This window comes from Capricornis sumatraensis, chromosome 18, assembly GCF_032405125.1.
Source record: "Capricornis sumatraensis isolate serow.1 chromosome 18, serow.2, whole genome shotgun sequence".
NCBI classification, from domain to species: Eukaryota; Metazoa; Chordata; class Mammalia; order Artiodactyla; family Bovidae; genus Capricornis; species Capricornis sumatraensis.
In genome coordinates, this window is record NC_091086.1 from 20,746,608 (window position 1) to 20,768,444 (window position 21,837).

Consider the following 21,837-nt stretch of genomic DNA (forward strand, 5'->3'; position numbering starts at 1 on the left):
GTTAACAGATTTCATAGTTTGTCTTCTTTTCATATATATATATATAGCTAAAGTTGGAGAAGGCGATGGCATCCTACTCCAGTACTCTTGCCTGGAAAATCCCATGGGCGGAGGAGCCTGGTAGGCTGCAGTCCATGGGGTTGCTAAAAGTCAGACACGACTGAGTGACTTCACTCTCACTTTTCACTTTCCTGCATTGGAGGAGGAAATGGCAACCCACTCCAGTGTTCTTGCCTGGAGAGTCCCAGGGACGGGCGAGCCTGGTGGGCTGCTGTCTATGGGGTCGCATAGAGTTGGACACGACTGAAGCGACTTAGCAGCAGCAGCAGCTAAAGCTGCTTATTTCCCACAGGAGTCAGCTCCTTCATCAAACATCAAGCTGGAAATCATTTTTCACCTATGTTCCCAGAGTATAAGTACACTTCATGATCAGGGTGGGTGGGAGTGCTTACACTGATATCAAGTCATATCAACGGCTAAGTCACTTCAGTCATGTCTGACTCTTTGTGATCCCATGGATTGTAGCCCACCAGGCTCCTCTGTCCATGAGATTTTCCAGGCAAGAATACTGGAATGGGTTGCCATTTCCTTCTCCAGAGGATCTTCCCCACCCAGGTGATGAACCTGGGCCTCCCGCACTGCAGGCAGACTCTACCGTCTGAGCCACCAGGGAAGCACTGTTATGTCTCCTCCACTAAATCTAAGTGCTATGAGAATAGGGAAGATGTTCAGTTTACATTTATTTCTCTTCAGTAGCTGGCACAGAACACTGTGCTCAGCAGGTGACCAAAGGTTTGAAGCCTAGCTTCTTATGTCATTTTTTTACCCTTAGCAAAGCTTTATTAAACTTGTTTTCCTTTTGGTGATTCACACAGTATTTTTAGATGCAGCATAAAAAAACATGTTTGCAACAAATGTGGGGCTAACAATAGTTGTCAGGTAAGGTCTATGGAATAGTGTAATAAACTATTGAAACTAGTGTGCTTAATTAACTAACTCCCAAATTTCCTAGTTGGGGTTAATAGAATCAGCTTTATGCCACAGGCAGGACAGTATTAGTTTGCCTAATAGGTAACACCAAATATGTTAGAAAGATCCTAAATGCTATTTGCTCACTCCTCATTTTTAAAGAAATGTCACTTTCAAAAGTTCAGAATTTTATGAAAATTTTTTAGCTGAAGTTTGTTGGCAAAGTCTACATTAAAGATTATGTCTATATTTAATGTTAATTGAAAAAGCAAAATTGTTACTATGATTATAAGAACAGAATATTATATATAAATGAGTAAAGACTGAAAGAGAAAACTGGTTAATGAAGAACCAATTACTTTTTGCTGTGGTAAAATTGTGGGTTTCTTCCTTTCTTCTTGGGGAGTATGTTACTTTTATGTTATTTATGGAATTATTAGAAATTTAAAAAAATTTGCAATTCACCCTTAATATTGGTGTGATAAAACTACTTGACAAGTACCCTCATGTACCACCGTATTTCAACAAAGAAAACTTAAAATAATTTAGTATGTGCTTTCCTAGGAGTCAATTACAGGAAAAAAAGACTCACCTACATATTTGTTTTTAATTTTCCAAACTATTTTTTCTAATAGAATAGCTACCAGTCTCCTCTCATACTATGAATGAAATCTTTCCCAGCAAAATAATAAATTAAGACTATTTAAGTACATATATTATTAATAACAAAGAAAGGTAGAACAAATATATATTATCCCAATTCTCCTGTCCCTCCCCACGAAGAAACATCAACTCTTTAAATATCTAGTAATCTCCTTGATGAGACTGAGTCCTCCCATCAAATAGTGATATGTATACTCTTCACTACATACTCGATGTTCCCCTTGCACCTCTTGCTTGGAATGCCTTCACTGCTCTGACACTACACTTCCAGCACCTATTCCTTCTAGACTCCGAGGAGTTCTCTTTCTTTACCATGAAGCTTTCTTAGACTACTCCAGAATCTCATTCCCAGAGTTCCTGTAGCACATTTTTTTGTACCAGTCTCTCTAGTCTCAGTATATACTATACTAGTAACTTTTTTATTTTATGCACTTTTTTCTTTTCTCCTGATAGGTTTTTACTTCAAGGTTAGGTTCCTTATCTTAGATGTTTTAGTATGCCCAGTTGTAGCACAAACTTCATAGTGAATAAAAACTCTGAGATGCTGATGGTAAAAATAATATTGTCAAATTTGACATGTGACTACAAATTTCTTATCACCTGGTTTTGGAGTAACAGACATAATTTGCATTTCAAAATGCTGTATTTGAATATCTCTGAGTTTATCATTATGATCTGAAACATGATTTTTCGGGGGTAAGAGGCCCATTAGGAAATCTGTTTTTTCTGGAATTCTAGGTACCAGGATAAACTAGAATTTTGTAAAAGAAATTCAAGCAGTAAAACCCTTTCCTTATGACAAATTCTATTCTATATCTTTTGTTAGAACAGAAGACAATCTTCTATTCTAGAAGTTACTCCTTTCTATATTTTTGCCAAATTTGTTTCTCCTATGGAGAAGTTAAAATCATTCACTAAACTTAGCAATCTCACACTGACTTTTCAGGACAAAGAATTTAATGTATTGAGTTCTACTTAATATTCTTCTATATAAATATTAAATAGTTTTTGCAGGTTTACATCTACTACTTCAATTTTTACAATATTACAACCACATTTATAAATATTTAACAGATTGCTAATGTTTTCAGACAGGAACAACAACTATTCAACGGAAGCATAGGGTCATCATTTAATGAAAGGAGGTGAAAGCCTCAAAGTTAATGAGAATAAAAAGCAAGGCATATTGATTCCATGTAAGTTGAAAACAGCAGATTAAAAGAGATCTGCAGTGAGATTAATCACTTGTGATTTAACTTTATGCTCATTTTTCACAAGTAATTTGTAGTCATATCAGCAATTTACTCTGATATGAAAAGAAATATAATACATGAGAATTTTAGTCAGATAAGATCTTAATGTTGAAGATGAAATCCCATTAAGTGCTCAACACTTACCTCTGCATTGTAAAATTTGGTTTTCACATCCAATGGTTTGAGAACCTAGTTGAATAAAGCATACCAATCAAAGAAGATTATTATCATTTGGCCATTTATTTTGCTTATTTGTTTTAAATCTTGGGTTTAAGCTTGTCAAAGGCATTTTCCAATTTTAGTTATAATAGACTTTTCAAATGGGTATGCAATATTCTTGTAAAAATAAAAACAAACAAAAACAATCCCAAAGGCATTTTAAAAAAAGCTACCATAATTTCTTGACTGGGTGACAATTATATGAGTTATATGGATTTACACTTCACAGTATTTTGCTAAACTGAACACATATATGCTTGTGTATTTTTCTCTATATATTTCACAAAGTATATTTATCAAAATAAGCAATCAAACCTTTTATTTTCTTTTAAAAGGCATGCAAAATCTTACAGATGAGTGATAACAAAAGCAATAACAACAAAGCAATAGCAATCTTTTTCTTCCTATTGATAGTACTTTTTCTTCCACTTTCACTCCTCTGTATGGAGTGAAAAATATATATAGTGTCATATCTAGACCTACATAAATATACATAGTGTCATATCCTGATCTACTATATGGTCATCTCATTTCCCTATCCATACACATAGATTTGTTAAAACAGTGGTTTTAAATTATTCTTTGATTATGGACTTTGAAAACTCTGTATTAATAAAAACTTCTAACTGCAATTTCAGTGACTCCTGATTTCTCTGAAGGAAGCTTGGTGCACTTAACCCAAATCAATAATCCTTCATTTAAATATTTCTTTATAAATCTGATATTATTTACACTTATTTTGTCTGGACTTTACAGTCATTTTATCCATCTTCTGGATTCTTGCATGTTTTGTCAAGGCATGAAAACCAAACAATTTTTTTTTGAATAAAAATATTATACTGCCAATGATAATTTCTCTGTTTTTATTTAACTTACTTTAGTCTGACTTTAGATTGCTAGTAACATGACAAATTAAAAAATATTAGGGTATTTGCTTTATTTGGAGTCTGTTTTTACTGCAGATAAATAGCTGTAATTTCCTGGGGGCAGGGTGGCAGGGGGAAGGCACCTAAACACAATTTACCACCATCAGATTTAATACCTGAAACTTGAAGAATTTTCTAAAATACATTTTTTCTCCACCCTGAGTCGTGTAACTCACTGCACACACCAAGCTGAAACAGAAAGATCTCTTAATGATTTCTGAATCATTTTCAGTTTTGTTTTTTAATACTTAATCTACTACATTTCAACTCTATCAACAAATTTGTAAAATATACCAATGATGTGAAAATGTAGTCAAATGAGCCTAGAGCAGGAAAAAAAGTTTCAGTAGATATAAATATAATTCCATGAACAAGAAAGCTATGATTAGTAAAATAAGATACACCATTTTTAAAGATGGAAGGCAGAAACTTTTTCTTCAAAAAGTGAAGCATGATCCAAAATGAATACCAGGAGAACTAAACAGTTGAATATTAAAAATAAGTTCACATTAAACTAGAAGAAAATACAAATTTTTAAAAAAATTCCAAGATGAGGAAAGGCTTTTTAATATAAATCCAATGGAAAGGATGACCTCTACAAATTTACAAACTGGATAAATCAAAGACACTACAACAAAATTTAAAAAAGGACAACATATTGGGATAAAAGGCTTCTAACAATATCAAACTTTGTAGGCATAACATTAATATCTCACTCAAAATAGGAGAAAATTATATATATATAAATCACAGTACCATAATTTACTAACAAAAACGTGAAATGTGAATGTTCACCCTTACAAGTAGTTGAAGAAACAAATTAAAAATTACAATAATGAGGTAAGATTTTTCCCATCTTAGGATCTGGCAAAAATTCTTTCCAAGAAATAACAGGGTTTTTGAGGGTTTAGAGAAACTGACACTCTTTATACTGCTACTGGTTATAAAAATTGAGAAAACAATCCTTCAGGAAAGGAGTCTTAAAAATGCATATATGCTCCTATAGTAAACCCATTTCAAGTAATCTATCATAGGAAATATTAAGGTGTTCATCACTGTGTTATTTATAACAGTGAACAAGTGGAAAGTTTAACATCAGAGTAAACAAATTACAGTACATGGTCCAAGTGTGTAGATAAAATTATTTTAAGAATATTTTCAAAGAATACTGACTCAAGTGGGAACATGTTCTTGGTGCATTAAAAACGATAAAGCCATGGGTAATTTTATCAAAATTTTACAAAATATTATTTAATTTATTTATACATATCTGTTATATATACACATAAGAAGACTGAGGTATACCAATATTTTAATAGTTGTTATGCTAGGTGGTGACATTATAGGCAATTTAATTTCTTTTTTATATTTGTACCTAGTACTAAATTAGGTGCTAGGGATTTAGAGTTGATCAAAACTCATTATTTGCTCTCCTAGTGCTCACGGTTGGACACAAAGTACAGATTTTGAAGCCAGATTTGAGCTCCATGCCATTATTTGCCAGCTATTTAATTCTACAGGAGTCTCATTTTCTGTAAAATGGGGATTTTACACATTTATTATTTCAGTAAACTCAACTTCAACTAATGTTGACCACTATTTCTCTGCTAAATTCTGAGGATACAGCCAATTTTGTGGAATTCATTCTTTAATGGGAACAGCAGGCACTTGGTGAGTTTCAAGTACAAAAGACATAGAAAATTATTTGAAGAAGTAGAATTAAACTAAACAAAATGACACAGGCATTCCTTTGTAAGAGAAGAATACATTTCAAGTTGTGGAGGAATTCAGAGGTAAAAGAGTCCAATATAACCGCAGTGTAAAGTGGGAGCGAAGTATGATGAAAGGTGGAACTAGAGTATTTGGTAAGGAATAGGTATGAAGAGCTCTGCAAAACCTATATAAAGTCAGAATTTCCTAAGGGTAAACCTAGACAGCGTATTGAAAAACAGAGACATTACTTTGCCAACAAAAGTCCGTCTAGTCAAGGCTATGGTTTTTCCAGTGGTCATGTATGGATGTGAGAGTTGGACTGTGAGGAAGGCTAAGTGCCGAAGAATTGATGCTTTTGAACTGTGGTGTTGGAGAAGACTCTTGAGAGTCCCTTGGACTGCAAGGAGATCCAACCAGTCCATTCTGAAGATCAGCCCTGGGATTTCTTTGGAAGGAATGATGCTAAAGCTGAAACTCCAGCACTTTGGCCACCTCATGGGAAGAGTTGACTCATTGGAAAAGACCCTGATGCTGAGAGGGTTTGGGGGCAGGAAGAAAAGGGGACAACAGAGGATGAGATAGTTGGATGGCATCACCAACTCGATGGACGTGAGTCTGAGTGAACGCCGGGAGTTGGTGATGGATGGGGAGGCCTGGCATGCTGCGATTCACGGGGTCGCAGGGAGTCAGACACGACTGAGCGAATGAACTGAACTGAACTGAATGGGAGATCACTGAAGTATTAGGTGACTTATTCAAGATCACATAGTTAAATAAATGATTGAGCTAACATTTGAATTCCAGCAAATCTGACACCAAAGCTTATACCAACCACAGAATATATATTAGTGTTAGTTGCTCAGTCATGTCCAACTTTATGCGATCCCATGGATTGCCTCCTCTGTTCATAGGATTCTCCAGGCAAGCAAACTGGAGTGAGTTGTCACTCTCTTCTCCAGAGGATCTTTCAGACCCAGGAATTGAACCTGGGTCTCCTGCATTGCAGGCAGACTCTTTATGGTGTGAGCCACCAAGGAAGCCCAGAATATACATTAAAAAGTGCCTAAACAGAGCTTGTCACTAAAATGAATTAAATGTTAGATAATATTATATGTACTTCTTCAAGACAAGAAAGAGAAACAGAAATGGTGATATAAGAAGAGATGATGAGAGGCTACTGAGAGATAATTAACAAGAATAGGACTTTGAGAATCAACTATATGTGGGAGTGGTAAGGCAGATAGAGAAATCTAAAATTACTTTAGGTGGCTCTGAAATGTTCATTTTTGCCTCTCAAAGAAAAACAGAGCATTCACATTCAAATACCCACACAGGCCAGGGATACAGAATTTGACATTTCTTTTCCCTCTCATAGTTTGCTTTATTTTGGTTCTCTACTTTTGAACTCTCAGGATAGAGTGTATTTATATAGTTAAACCCAGAACTGAAAAGCTGTGAATTTAAAAATAAATGTGATTAACATCAGTTGTTAGCATTTCAAAAGAATAAACATACTCTACAAGTATTTTTAGAGTACCACCTGGGTTTTAAAGGTTTGCAGCATGGATTTTTATTTTTCAGTCAGACTGCAGATGCAAAAATAAAACTAGAGATAAATGAACATTTTTTTTCCCTTACACAATAAATATTTTGTTTAAAGTCTGTTTCTGGCAAACACGTAAACATGGCACATAAAACTCCTTCTGAAGTAATTTTTCAGGCTTGATAATGAGTGGAAATAAAGCAAAAATTTCAAATAAAGGCTTTCATAAGTAAAAGCCTTTGAGATGTAGTAAAATTAATTCTTACATGTGTGTTCCAATTTCCTTTACTTCATGGTGTATGACATCATCAATACAACAATCGGGTTTAAGTTCAGCCACTGCAGCGTTAGAGGCTGAAAGATTCAAACGCTGAGAACTTGTCTGAAGATCAGCCTTGAAAGAAAGAGAGAATAAAATACAAGTAAACTTGGTTACCTACAGGCTGTGGGTGAGTATGGGTAGAAGGAACAGGGGAACAGGAACAAGGCAGTAGGGATGAAAGGAGAGCGACACTTCTCTGTACACATCACTCTGTATAGATGTCACATTTCTCTGATGCTTAGAAAAGAGTAATGGTTCATACAAGTGCACACCTGAAAATAAATAAAATCAGCCATGAAGTAGGGGGAATCCAAAATGGAATCCATACAGCAGCAAATGAACCTAACTCTACTGCAAATGAACACAACCACACCAAGAGTAAAGGAAAAGCAAGAACCAATTTAAGTCTGGCAAACAATAGCTAAAAACAAAAAGAATGGCATACAAATGTTTTACTCTTGAACATCTGCTTTTTGGCAAGGGTACAGATTAGCAATTCTAAAACTTCTACGTGTATACCAGGATTAAACAAAAAATATATACATTATGGGTAGCAAGAGACAGGTTTCTGACCTTTGGAGACAAAAAAGTACAAATAAGAAAAGTGGGAAGGCTACAATGAAACCTTTGGTACTGGACTGGAATTTAGGGCATCCATATGAACCTATGGTTTTAAAATTTATATATATACAGATAGATATTCCAGAAACATATAGAGATGTGTACACATGTGTTAGAATATAGCACTAAAAGGTAAACAATCATTCGAAACATTAGAAGTCAGAAACCAACTGATTTGCAGAAGTAGAGATCAACATTAAAGTCATCAACTAAGAAAGAAGGAAATGGCAACCCACTCCAGTGTTCTTGCCTGGAGAATCCCAGGGACGGGGGAGCCTGGTGGGCTGCCGTCTATGGGGTCACACAGAGTCAGACACGACTGAAGCGACTTAGCAGCAGCAGCAGCAGCAAGAAAGAACCAGTTTCTCTAACTCAGCAACCTGCCCCACTAAGTTACTTTCTACCACATTCCCGGTTAATTTCTTTTGTAACATTTATTACCATCTATAATTGCCTTATGATTTTCTGTCCACCTGTTTCTTTCCATCTCCCCTACCAAAAATGTAAGGTCTATTGAGGTAGGAACCTCTTGTTCTCTCTTCTTCGCTGCTATAACATGGTGCCTGGCATACAGTAAGTAATTAATAAATGTTTGTCAAATAATGAAATTATGAGAAGACTTCAAGGCAAATGTCAAGAAAAATACAAACAAAGCAAAGATCACATTAAGTCACAGGGAGTGGAAGCGGTTTTGTCTGTAAGAGCTAAGACTTTAAAAAAGATTTTGTTTAAAAAAATTCAGTTAAGTTTTTAGCAGTAAATTCTAACCTAACATTCTTAATGCAGGCACTACAAAGTGGGATATTTATTAATGCCCTCTCTTTTGTTATTATATTCAGTTACTAAACAGTAGTAGTAGCTCACATTTATTGGGCCCCTACCATGTGCAAGGCCCTGTTCTAAGCACATTATTCATTTGATGCCTGCTATAAGCTTCAACAGTACGTGAACTGAGACCTTTCAGATGTACAAGCTGGATTTAGAAATGGCAGAGGAAACAGAGATCAAATTGCCAACATCCGTTGGACATAGAAAAAGCAAGGGAATTCCAGAAAAAAATTTACTTCTTCTTCACTGACTACACTAAAGCCTTTGAACGTGTGGATCACAACAAACTGTGGAAAATTCTTAAAGAGATGGGAATACCAGATCACCTGATCTGCCTCCTGAGAAATCTGTATGCATGTCAAGAAGCAACAGTTAGAACCAGACATGGAACAACAGACTGGTTCAAAATTGGGAAAGGAGTACATCGAGGGTGTATATTGTCACTCTGTTTATTTAACTTATATGCAGAGTACATCATGTGAAATGCCAGGCTAGAGCAATCACAAGCTGGAATCAAGATTGCTGTGAGAAATATCAACAACATGAGATATGCAGATGATAACCACCCTAATGGCAGAAAGTGAAGAGAAACTAAAGAGCCTCTTGCTTAAGGTGAAAGAAGAGAGTGAAAAAGCTGGCTTAAAACTCAACATTCTAAAAACTAAGATCATGGCATCTGGTCCCATTACTTCATGGCAAATAGATGGGGAAAAAGTGGAAACAGTTGCAGATTTTATTTTCTTGGGCTCCAAAATCACTGTAGATGTTGACTATAGCCATGAAATTAAAAAGATGCTTACTTCTTGGAAGAAAAGCTGTGACAAACCTAGACAAGAGTATTAAAAAAGCAGAGACATCACTTTGTCGACAAAGGTCTGTACAGTCAAAGTTATGGTTTTTCTAGTAGTCATGTACAAATGTGAGAGTTGGACCATGAAGAAGGCTGAATGCAGAAGAATTGATGCTTTCAAGCTGTGGCACTGGAGAAGACTCTTGAGAGTCCCTTGGACAGCAAGATCAAACCAATCAATCCTTAAGGAAATGAACCCTGAACATTCATTTAGGAAGAACTGATGGTTGAAGCTGAAGCACCAACACTTTGGCCACCTGATGCAAAGAGCTGACTCAATGGAAAAGACCCTGATGCTGGGAAAGATCGCAGGCAGGAGGAGAAGGTGGCGACAGAGAATGAGATGTATGGATCCCATCACTGAATCAACGGACATGAGTTTGAGCAAATTCCAAGAGGTAGTGAAGGACACGGAAGTTTGGCATCCTGCAGTCCATGGGTCGCAAAGAGTGGGACACGACTTAGTGACTGAATAAATTCTGAAGCAGGTAATTGTACCATCCCTGTTTTACATACAAGTGAAAGAACACAGAAAGAACAACTCCCCATAGGTTATACAACTAATAAGTAATGAAACTAAAATTCAAAATTCTTTAACATTTTAGACATTAGAGAAGGAGGAGGGGAAGAAAAGAAAACAGTCAAACCCATGGGCTTTCTGTCCAGTTTGTTTCCCTATGTATTATCTGTTAAACATTAATCATAACTACAGTATGTATTATATATATAGCTAAACACTTATACCTTTTTCCTTTTTCATGTTATAACTGCTGCACTTAACATTTATTTCCTAATTACCACCATGATTTTTCCAGGAATTAGAGACAAGGCAGTGAACAAGAGAGACCAAAATCTCTGCTCCTATGGAATTTAAATGTTTTGGGAAGATAATACAGAGTAAAGGAGGAATGGATGGCTGGCTTGAGGAAGCGGAATACAATTACAGGGTAGGTTTCATGCTCCAAATTGGTTTTTGGGTGAGCAGGATTTAAAAAGGGATGTCTTCTCTTCTTCACCACTATAACACAGAGCCTGGCACATAGCAGGCAATTAATAAATGTTTGTCAAAAAATGAAATCAATGAAATTATGATAAAACTTCAAAGCAAATGTCAAGAAAAACACAGAGAAAGAAAAGATCACATTAAGTCATGGGGAGTGGCAGTGGTTTTGTCTGTAAGAACTAAAACTTTAAAAAAGATTTTCTTTAAAAAAAAGAAATCAGTTAACAAGCTTTCTGCAGTAAATTCTAACCTAATATTTCTTAATGCAAGGACTTCAAAGTGGGATATTTATTAGTATTGTCTCATTTGTTATTATAAATGCCATGTGAATACAGATTTGACAATGAATTTTTTCTTTTTCAAGCTCTTTCTCTTTGTGAATATATCCAAGGTGTTTAACTGAGCTAGCATATTCTATCTCTTGATCTCTCAAAACTGTAAGAATCTTCTAACTGGCTTATTTCCTACAAGCCATTCCATAGAATGCTTTCATGTTAGCCTTCCAACACGAACCTTTGCTCAAAAGTCTCCACCGATTGCACACTGTCTTAAAATAACCTCAGCCTTAGTCTGGCTTTTAAGATGCTCACTTACTGTATGGTTACTACCTATCTGTACAACCTTACTTGCTCTTACTAAGTGAATTCTGTTCACTGCTACAAGAACACATTACATATTCCTATGTTTCTGCTTCCAATCACCATGCCCCTCTTCCATCTTTTCTTCTAAACCCTGCATTCTTTCAACACCTTCTTGTGTTCCCTCTCCCTCAACAGCCCTTCCTGAATGATGCAATCCCCAGTGATGATCTCTCCTCTGAAATTCAAACTTTATTACGTTAATCATAAATCATTAACAGAAATTTAAGTGCTATTTACCTTTGGTATATTTTCTCATCCAAGCTATCACAAACTTTGAGGATAAGGAACAATGATTCTATGAACAATGATTCTATGCAAAGCATATCTTATAACTTAGGGTGTTCAATTAATGCTTGCTAATAATAATTAAAAAGTCAATATTAAACATATTTTAATGAAGTCTCAAAACATTAAGAATAAAAATTAAAAAGTAAAAAAAAAAATCCTCAAAAAGAATGCCACTTACTTTAACCAATATATCTTTTACAACTTGATTGCTATCATTATGGACGCTGATATAACTGGAAAAGGTCTCTCCCAAAAATATATTCCTGTGAAATAAAATAAATTTTTAGACAGAAACCCATTCAAGTTTTATCACAAATATTCTATTTTTGCACCATTGAGAATATCAAATGGAGAAGTTACTAAAGGATAGTAATCCCTTCATGGAATACAGCCTTGTCATGGCAGAGTGGCTTCCGTAACTCAGGTGAAATACTATTTCAATATTTCTTTGTTTACACTAGGCTGTTTACTCATTATCTAGTGCAATTCAAAATACGATTTAATCTATAAAGCATGCTATGTAACTTGACCCTCAACTACTGCCAAAACTAACAGCTCTCCTAAAAAAAGTCAGTGAAATCAGATCCATGTTAAAAGTCTTAAGATTTGTTAATAAGAAGGCTACAAAAGGCAATATTTGAAATAACTTATGCACTGAATCTAGACGGGATCAAGTTATTGATCTCAGAGTATTTTTACCAATTCATTTTATTTTTCTAACTTATTCTAATTAAAATGACTAGTAGTGGCTCAGTTAGGTCCGACTCTTTGCGACCCCATGGCCTATACAGTCCACGAATTCTCCAGGCCAGAATATTGGAGTGGGTAGTTGTTCCCTTCTCCAGGGGTTCTTTCCAATCCAGGGATCAAACCCAGGTCTCCCACATCGCAGGTGGATTCTTTGCCAGCTGAGCCACAAGGGAAGCCTAAGAGTACTGGAGTGGATAGCCTAGCCCTTCTCCAGCGGATCTTCCCGACCCAGGAATTGAACAGGGGTCTCCTGCATTGCAGGCAGATTCTTTACCAGCTGAGCTACCAGGGAAGCCTCAGTATATATTATATATAATACATATTAACATATAAATGTATGTAGGTTTATGTAAAAATATTTTCAGATGAACATTTTTTACATGGATATATTTCTAAGCTCTCAAGACACTAATCAATGACCACATTCTACAAACCTTTAAAAATTATCTTGGTTGCAAACAGAGTGGAACCAAGGGCTTTCACCTCAATAATAACCTAGAATAAGAGAATAACTAAGAGAAGAGAAGGAATAAAACATTTAGAGTTCCTAATAAGCTGACAAGTCCAATAACTTATGTTGATAAAGGGCTGTGAAGGTGAAGAAAAGAGCTGATTCTGAAAGACACTGAGACTGAATCCTTTAAAATGAAAGGAATACACAGGCATTTTAAAAGATCTACAGGCTTGTCTGCTGGCTCAGTTGGTAAAGAATCTGCCTGCAATGTGGGCGATGTAGACTCGATCCCTGGGTAAGGAAGATATCCTGGAGAAGGAAATGGCAACCCACTCCAATATTTTGCCTGGAAAATAATTCTTTGTGACCCCATGGACTGTGGCTCCAGGCTCCTCTGTCCATAAGGAGCCTGGAGCCACAGTCCATGGAGTCACAAAGAATTAGACATGACTTAGCAACTAAACCACAACCACCAAAGAAGAAAGTTAAAATTCTACCACCCTAGGAACCACTATTAATACTTTGGTATGCATTTATTAAAAAAAAAAAACAAAAACCACCAGAATCAAATAGTATAATTTCTGTTAAACTTTTGTTTCCAACCACTTAAATGTATCATGAGCGTTTTTCCATCCTATAGTTATCTTTTGAAAACATGATTTGTTATGGCTTCAGAGTGCTATTGTGTTTCAAACGTGAGCATACGATTCTTACCCAAAATTCTGTGGTAAGGTCAACATTTCTCCCAACATTAAAATTTCTGCACCATTTACAGTTGAAGGATCATCTCTCATAAGTTGGTTAAAGAGATCTCCTGCAGAAAGAGAAAAACATCAAATTCTAACATTGACCTTGTAAGTAACTTTTATTTATGTGAAGAAATAGTTTGAGAGATTTTTAAAAAAATAATCTCACAGCAAAAATTATATTAAAAAAATTTCTAATCTTCATTACAACAATGCACACCAAAAAATTCTGTTTCTACAGAAAATGAACACTTTAGGGACAAAGGAAAATGTAGGTCATGAGATATAAAATATAGAAGCTCCAATAATTTTAAATAAAGGGAATGCTAACATACATTGATGGCGCATGTGAGGATAAACAAAATTTTAATAGCATTATTACAAGGAATGTGTTGTTACTAAAACTAAAAGTCTCTGTTGCCATGGGATATCAATAGTATCTTGATTTATAGATTATGAGTGAGACTTACTGCTCAAATGGCCATATTTACATGTACAAAAACAAGCAAAGAAGGATACAGCAAAGAGTCAGTGTAAGATTGGCAAGGCTAGGCTTATCCCCAAGGTAATACAACTCTTTCCTAGGTACAAGAAGAATAAAGCATGTGTCATACCAGGTAAGTCTTTCTCTTCACATGTTACTGGAATATTGGTGAATAAAGTAGGTTTGGTCAACCGCATAACTGTCAATTAGAAAAGTAGGGAAAATAAGAAAGAAAATATTAATATTTTATGCCAGTGTCCCCAAGTTGAATGTATGAGATTAATAAATGTTATACTACGGTAAAATATAATCTAAATACGACCTAAACTTGGTATAATATTAAGTATTTCCCAAGACTACTATACAGCAATAATTTACTAAAAATGTTAATATGTAACAAGAAGAATTTTATATATGACAAAGAGAACAATTTTGCTTTTACTTACAATCTAAGGAATTATAAAAATCATATGCAAATGTAATATGTCTCATTATACAAAAAGTAGAAAAAGAATTTGAAAACTTAAGGTATAGTAGGAGAATAGACTTTAAAAAGATCCTGAGTGACTTCACTGTAAACAATACCAACAAATTATTATTAACCAATATTGGTCTGACAGGGAAAAAGTTAGGATGCTTTCATATTGTTTGAATATGAAACAATACTTTTATGCAAAAAGGATTTTTGTAAACTTTATCCATGTGTTATAATCATGGATCACTGAAGTTCAGTAAGTAGCCCTTTCAGTTCAGTTCAGTCACTCAGTCGTGTCCGACTCTTTGCGACCCCATGAATCACAGCACGCCAGGCCTCCCTGTCCATCACCAACTCCTGGAGTTCACTCAGACTCACATCCATCGAGTCAGTGATGCCATCCAGCCATCTCATCCTCTGTCGTCCCCTCCTCCTCCTGCCCCCAATCCCTTCCAGCATCAGAGTCTTTTCCAATGACTTAGAAAGTAGCCCTTTAAGTAATATTAATTCTCTGTAAACATTATGAAAGTGCCAGTAAATGTGTAGGTTTATAGAATTCCAACCAAAACTAGTATTTGTTCGTGGAAAATGACAAAATGTATCTAAAGTTTATCTAGAAAAACAAATAAAAATAAGCTATAGAAATTCATAGGAAACAATGAGAAAAACTGGACATAATAGACAGCAAAACATGTAAGTCCATAACCAACTAATATGCTTATTAATATAAGACCATACAGATATGTTAGAGAATTTATGTTCATTTTTTAAATATAAATTTATTTGTTTTAATTGGAGGTTAATTACTTTACAATATTGTGTTGATTTTGCCATACATCAACATAAATCTGCCACAGATTAATCCTCCTCCCTCCCCGTACCATCTCTCTGGGTCGTCTCAGTGCACCAGCCCCAAGCATCCAGTATCATGCATCGAACCTGCACTGGCGATTCGTTTCATATATGATATTATACATGTTTCAATGCCATTCTCCCAAATCATCCCACCCTCTCCTTCTCCCACAGAGTGCAAAAGACTGTTCTATACATCTGTGTCTACTCAGCCATTAAAAAGAATACATTTGAATCAGTTCTAATGAGGTAAATGAAACTGGAGCCTATTATACAGAGTATTAGAGAATTTTAAGCAGCCAAACCAATCAACACTATAAGGTATTAGGAAACTGGCTCACTATCTGGGAAACGTGAAATTTAGTTTACCTTTCAAATATCAAATACTGTATGTATCAAATAATAGACAAAAATTAAGTAATAGAGAACCAGAAAAAGTGAAAATTTATTATACCTAATCTAGCAAGGATAGGACATTCTAATTAAAAAATCTTTTTCAATTATTTTCAAAGATTGACTTTTCACATCAAAATAAAGACAAAAATATAGAAGTAAAAATCATATAAACTCTATTACAGAAAATGAATCCTAGAACTTTTATTAAAATGTTCATTCAAATCTAAAACCCAAAACTTTACTGACCTAGGAGCTTCCCTGGTGGCTCAGTGGTAAAAAATTCACCTGCCAATGCAGGAAACATCGGTTCAATTCCTTATCTGGGAAGATCCCATATTCCATGGAACAACTCAGCTTGTGTGCCACAACTGAGCCTGTGCTCCAGAGAACCGAAGCCGCAACTACCGAAGCCTCTGCACACCTCTCATAGCACCTTGTATTTATCACGGACTATGTTTATTCACTTATTAGTTTCTAGCACTCCTATTCAAGCTCCTTGTAGTTTAAGCTCTTATGTATCATGTTCAGTTTTGTAGTCTTGCCACTTGACACAGGTTCTGGCAGAATTAGCACCTCATCCTAATCCTCAAGTAAGTGGTGTTTTTGAAGATTTAACTTTTATGAACTGAGGTCACTAAATAATGTTATAGTGAATAGATGGCTGCTGAGATAGTCAAAAAAAGCTAACCTTAAAATTTCTAAAGTCACTTGTGTAGTTGATATTTACTGAACATTTACTAGTGCCAGACTTATGCTAAATACAAGTACTGACACATTTAATTCTCAAAACTATAAGGCTGAAATTATCATTATCCTCCTATAACAGATAAGGATGGTGCCTTGAGAAGGTAATTTATATATAAAAGATTATAAAGCAGATAGATATCAGAACTAGACTCTAATGACTTCATTCTGTTCAAAAATAATTTTCCCTATTATTAATTATAAGCCCTGGGTCATAAACCTGGAATGTCAAGCTTTATTAGAAACATCTCATGGGAATTCAAAGTCCATCTCTCTCTCTCAGAACATTAACCAGTTGCACATCAGTGACATGGAAAAGAAGTGAATGGGGAAGTGTTTCAAACCTCTTTTCACTCTTCCTTTTAACTAGGAAAACAGATTAAAACCTGAAGAGGATACATTTGATTTACACTTGATTATGAAATTCAGATTTCACCTAAAATTTTGTAAAAAAAAACAAAACAAACTTTTAAAAGTCTTCAATAAATTAAAATATTTTAAAAAAAGGTAGTCTTGATGTTATTAATTAATGAATGAGGCTAGTTCAACTTGCACATACATTTATCTTGGCCAGAATATTAAAAATTATTTCGAATCCTTAGAGTTCTTACCATATTTAGTTTTCCTTGTCTAGTTCCTGAAGGCATTCAATTTTGTGAACCTTTGAATAATCTGGGATATTTTGAGCAGATTAAATATGTGAATCATTATGCAGGAACTCATCTGAGAAATTCATGTGATGCCCTTCACATCTGTTTTCTTGGAATGGATTAACATTTATAACACTGACAGAGAAAAATAAAATTATGGTATCATTGCCTCTTTCCTAGAGAGTAAATGCTTTGGGATTCTCCGGGCCAGAATACTGGAGTGGGTACACACTCCCTTCTCCAAGGGATTTTCCCAACCCAGGAATCAAGCCAGGGTCTCCTGCGTTGTAGGATTCTTTACCAGCTGAGCTACCAGGGAAGCCCTAAATGTTTTGGCATTTCACCAAATGCCCTCCGATTCACCTTCCTGTACGTTTTTTTTTTTCCCTCAATTTATTCACATTTATGACTTAACAGTGGAACCTACAAATATTGCTGAGCCCTACTATTAGAGCTAGAATCATCAGTCCTAAGGTTTTAAATACTCTTAAGAAGGCTTCAAAGATGTAGCAGTGGACTCTCAATTCTTTAAGTATTGTCTAGAAAGATGAGACATGAATTGCTTCTTCCTTTAAGATCATGGCACTATTTGCAGTAAAATTCACTTTCCCAGTTCTGATTCACCTTTTCATTGTTTCTCAAAGGGGAAGAAAACAATTTATACAGAGTAAATTAGAGAAATTTACATCTGCCACATACGAAGACAAAGAAGCACTTTTTAATGTGATTCTTGAATTAAAGAGCTGCTCGTAAGAAGCTCATAAGAAAACATTCCTAAGAATATTTTCAGTTCTGTGTATCATCATTTTAAAATAATAAGAATGGAGTGGCCGAGAAGGCGGCGCGGCGGACGGCGGCCCGAGAGTAGCGCCCGCGCTGCGGCCCGCGGGACCGCGCCGCGACCGCCGGGGCCGGCCCCGAGGAGCGCCCGCTGCCGCCGCCGCCGCCGCGCGCGGAGCGAGCAGGAGATGTGGGACATGTGGATTTGGGATGTGAATTCATTTGAAAAGCCACTTTGGGGTTATGAAAGTGATTTCTGATGAAACTGGATTGGAATAATTTTCGTGATCTTTGTATATTTATATATATATATATTTTAAAATTTTGCATTTGACTTAAAGTGCCATGAGAAAATTTGCATACTGCAAGGTGGTCCTAGCCACCTCCTTGATTTGGGTACTCTTGGATATGTTCCTGCTGCTCTACTTCAGTGAATGCAACAAATGTGATGAGAAAACAGAGCGAGGACTTCCTGCTGGGGATGTTCTAGAGCCAATACAAAAGCCTCATGAAGGTCCTGGAGAAATGGGGAAACCAGTCGTCATTCCTAAAGAGGATCAAGAAAAGATGAAAGAGATGTTTAAAATCAACCAGTTCAATTTAATGGCAAGTGAGATGATTGCACTCAACAGATCTTTACCAGATGTTAGGTTAGAAGGGTGTAAAACAAAGGTGTATCCAGATAACCTTCCTACAACCAGTGTGGTGATTGTTTTCCACAATGAGGCTTGGAGCACACTTCTGCGAACTGTCCACAGCGTCATTAATCGCTCACCAAGACACATGCTAGAAGAAATTGTTTTAGTAGATGATGCCAGTGAAAGAGACTTTTTAAAAAGACCTCTAGAGAGTTACGTGAAAAAATTAAAAGTACCCGTTCACGTCATTCGAATGGAGCAGCGTTCTGGATTGATCAGAGCTAGGTTAAAAGGCGCTGCTGTGTCTAAAGGCCAAGTGATCACCTTTTTAGACGCGCACTGTGAGTGCACAGTGGGGTGGCTGGAGCCTCTCTTAGCCAGGATCAAACACGACAGGAAGACAGTGGTCTGTCCCATCATAGATGTGATCAGTGATGACACTTTCGAGTACATGGCAGGTTCTGACATGACCTACGGCGGGTTCAACTGGAAGCTCAACTTTCGCTGGTATCCTGTTCCCCAAAGAGAAATGGACAGAAGGAAAGGTGATCGGACTCTTCCTGTGAGAACACCTACAATGGCAGGAGGCCTTTTTTCAATAGACAGAGATTACTTTCAGGAAATTGGAACATATGATGCTGGAATGGATATTTGGGGAGGAGAAAACCTAGAAATTTCCTTTAGGATTTGGCAGTGTGGAGGAACTTTGGAGATTGTTACTTGTTCACATGTTGGACACGTGTTTCGGAAAGCTACACCCTACACGTTCCCAGGAGGCACAGGGCAGATTATCAATAAAAATAACAGACGACTTGCAGAAGTATGGATGGATGAATTCAAGAATTTCTTCTATATAATTTCTCCAGGTGTTACAAAGGTAGATTATGGAGATATATCATCAAGACTTGGTCTAAGGCACAAACTCCAATGCAGACCATTCTCTTGGTACCTAGAGAATATTTATCCTGATTCTCAGATTCCACGTCACTATTTCTCTTTGGGAGAGATACGAAATGTGGAAACAAATCAGTGTCTAGATAACATGGCTAGAAAAGAGAATGAAAAAGTTGGAATTTTTAACTGTCACGGTATGGGAGGTAATCAGGTTTTCTCTTACACTGCCAACAAAGAAATTAGAACAGATGACCTTTGCTTGGATGTCTCCAAACTTAATGGCCCAGTCACAATGCTCAAATGCCACCACCTAAAAGGCAACCAGCTTTGGGAGTATGACCCGGTGAAATTGACCCTGCAGCATGTGAACAGTAACCAGTGCCTGGATAAAGCCACAGACGAGGACAGCCAGGTGCCCAGCATCAGAGACTGCAGTGGAAGCCGATCCCAGCAGTGGCTTCTTCGAAACGTCACCCTTCCAGAAATATTCTGAGACCAAATTTACACAAAAAAAGGAAAACGTAAGGACTGACTGGGCTACCTCAGCATACATTTCTGCCACATTCTTAAGTAGCAAAAAAAGGAAAAGTGCTTTCCTTCTGCAGGATGTAAGGCTTATCAGCCATTAAAACTTTATAGACTGCCCTCGCTTCCACTAGCTGTGAACCAGCCTTCCTGTCCCAGGACGTGCAACTACGTAGTAGCGAGACTGTGCACACTGATGTTTACAAGGTTGAAAGAGTCGCTCATCAAGAATCATCGTAAAGAATACTCAGACGGAAACAATCTACGAACTGCGCTTTCCAGAGAGCTGCACCTTTTATGGTTTGCTTGCACATCAGTGACTTCCGCTGAATGTGCTGGAATAATGAAGAGATGTCTAAGATTTTTTTTCTGATTAGAACTGGTAGCCAGTATATTAAATACTGATATAAAAATAAATGAACTGGAACCAGATTCAGAATCATGAAAACATTTTTACAACAATTTAAAAAACAAACTATATTAAACAGGGTTTAAAGGAAATTAAAACAGAACTATGAAAAGTACAATTTGTTATAGTATAGTATCAAATTTCTATATAGATTTTATACCTCAGTGGGGAAAAATAACTGATTCCAATGACATTCTGTTTTCATCTGTGATAGTCATGGATGTTTTTTTTTCCTTGGGGTGCTGAAATTGAGCTGGAAAAAAGTGGCTCTTTGAACGTAGTTTTAATTGCTTTCTACAGTTTTTTTTTTTTTTGTTTGTGGGCTGTTGGAATTGCAATTTTTAATTGCCTTCAAAAAATGGAGATTTAAAGTGGTGTCTGGTCTCAGTGAACAAGTTAGATATCTCAGTTGTTCTTGGGTCAACTGGCTTACAGACTTTGCTCACACACACACACAAATTTCTTATTAGAGTTTCAACTTCCTAACTTGATTCAGCTGATTATGCTTACTTAACACCCAAGATTCATACTACTGTACTACAGATTTGTTTTCACAGCAATAAATCTTCTGTTTTTGTTTATGATTCCACTCAACAAAAGGCCTGCAGAAGTGATTTATAATTGGGTATTTGGAGATGATACGTTTGATGGTTTTTGGAAAAGTTTTTTCACTCCATTTTTGGATGTGCTTCATTGTCAAGTGCGTATTTAGATTAGGTTCTTGAATTGTAATGTTGATCTGCTGCTTTTTTTTTTTTAATAAAATCTGACTGAAAATGTTAAAAAAAAAATAAAATAAAATAAAATAAAATAATAAGAATGTACTGTAAAAGAAACACTGTGGTCTATGTAAGTGACCATGTCTTATGATTACTTAACTTTTAACCCTTGATTAACAACCTAATGCTGTGCAAGACCTGAACAACAACAGAAAATTGTTTATGATAGCCTGCTTTTGAACTGTGGTGTTGGAGAAGACTCTTGAGGGTCCCTTGGACTGCAAGGAGATCCAACCAGTCCATCCTAAAGGAGATCAGTCCTGGGTGTTCACTGGAAGGACTAATGCTGAAGCTGAAACTCCAATACTTTGGCCACCTCATGTGAAGAGTTGACTCACTGGAAAAGACACTGATGCTGGGAGGATTGGGGGCAGGAGGAGAAAGGGATGACAGAGGATGACATGGCTAGATGGCATCACTGA

General features: G+C 36.2%; 2 protein-coding genes across 5 annotated transcripts in view; one reads left to right on the top strand and one right to left on the bottom strand.

Annotated features, from left to right (window-relative positions):
* The window catches only part of TRAPPC13 (trafficking protein particle complex subunit 13), a 37,880-nt gene that overhangs the window by 9,557 nt on the left and 6,486 nt on the right, over positions 1-21,837 (bottom strand). For all 4 annotated transcript variants that reach the window (XM_068990359.1, XM_068990358.1, XM_068990357.1 and 1 more), the window contains exons 2-7: positions 14,404-14,472; positions 13,758-13,857; positions 12,018-12,102; positions 7,553-7,680; positions 4,147-4,219; positions 3,030-3,074 (exon numbers count right to left, since the gene is read on the bottom strand). In XM_068990359.1, coding sequence (XP_068846460.1) covers positions 3,030-3,074; positions 4,147-4,219; positions 7,553-7,680; positions 12,018-12,102; positions 13,758-13,857; positions 14,404-14,472 — 500 coding nt within the window. The remainder of the gene's footprint in view (positions 1-3,029; positions 3,075-4,146; positions 4,220-7,552; positions 7,681-12,017; positions 12,103-13,757; positions 13,858-14,403; positions 14,473-21,837) is intronic.
* LOC138094499 (polypeptide N-acetylgalactosaminyltransferase 1) lies at positions 18,477-20,295 on the top strand. The gene has a single exon (XM_068990569.1). The coding sequence runs from the start codon at positions 18,516-18,518 to the stop codon at positions 20,193-20,195; it is 1,680 nt and encodes a 559-aa protein (XP_068846670.1). The 5' UTR covers positions 18,477-18,515; the 3' UTR covers positions 20,196-20,295.

Coding starts and splice junctions, on each gene's coding strand:
- LOC138094499 (XM_068990569.1), top strand. CDS start 18,516: ATGAGAAAATTTGCATACTGCAAGGTGGTCCTAGCCACCTCCTTGATT.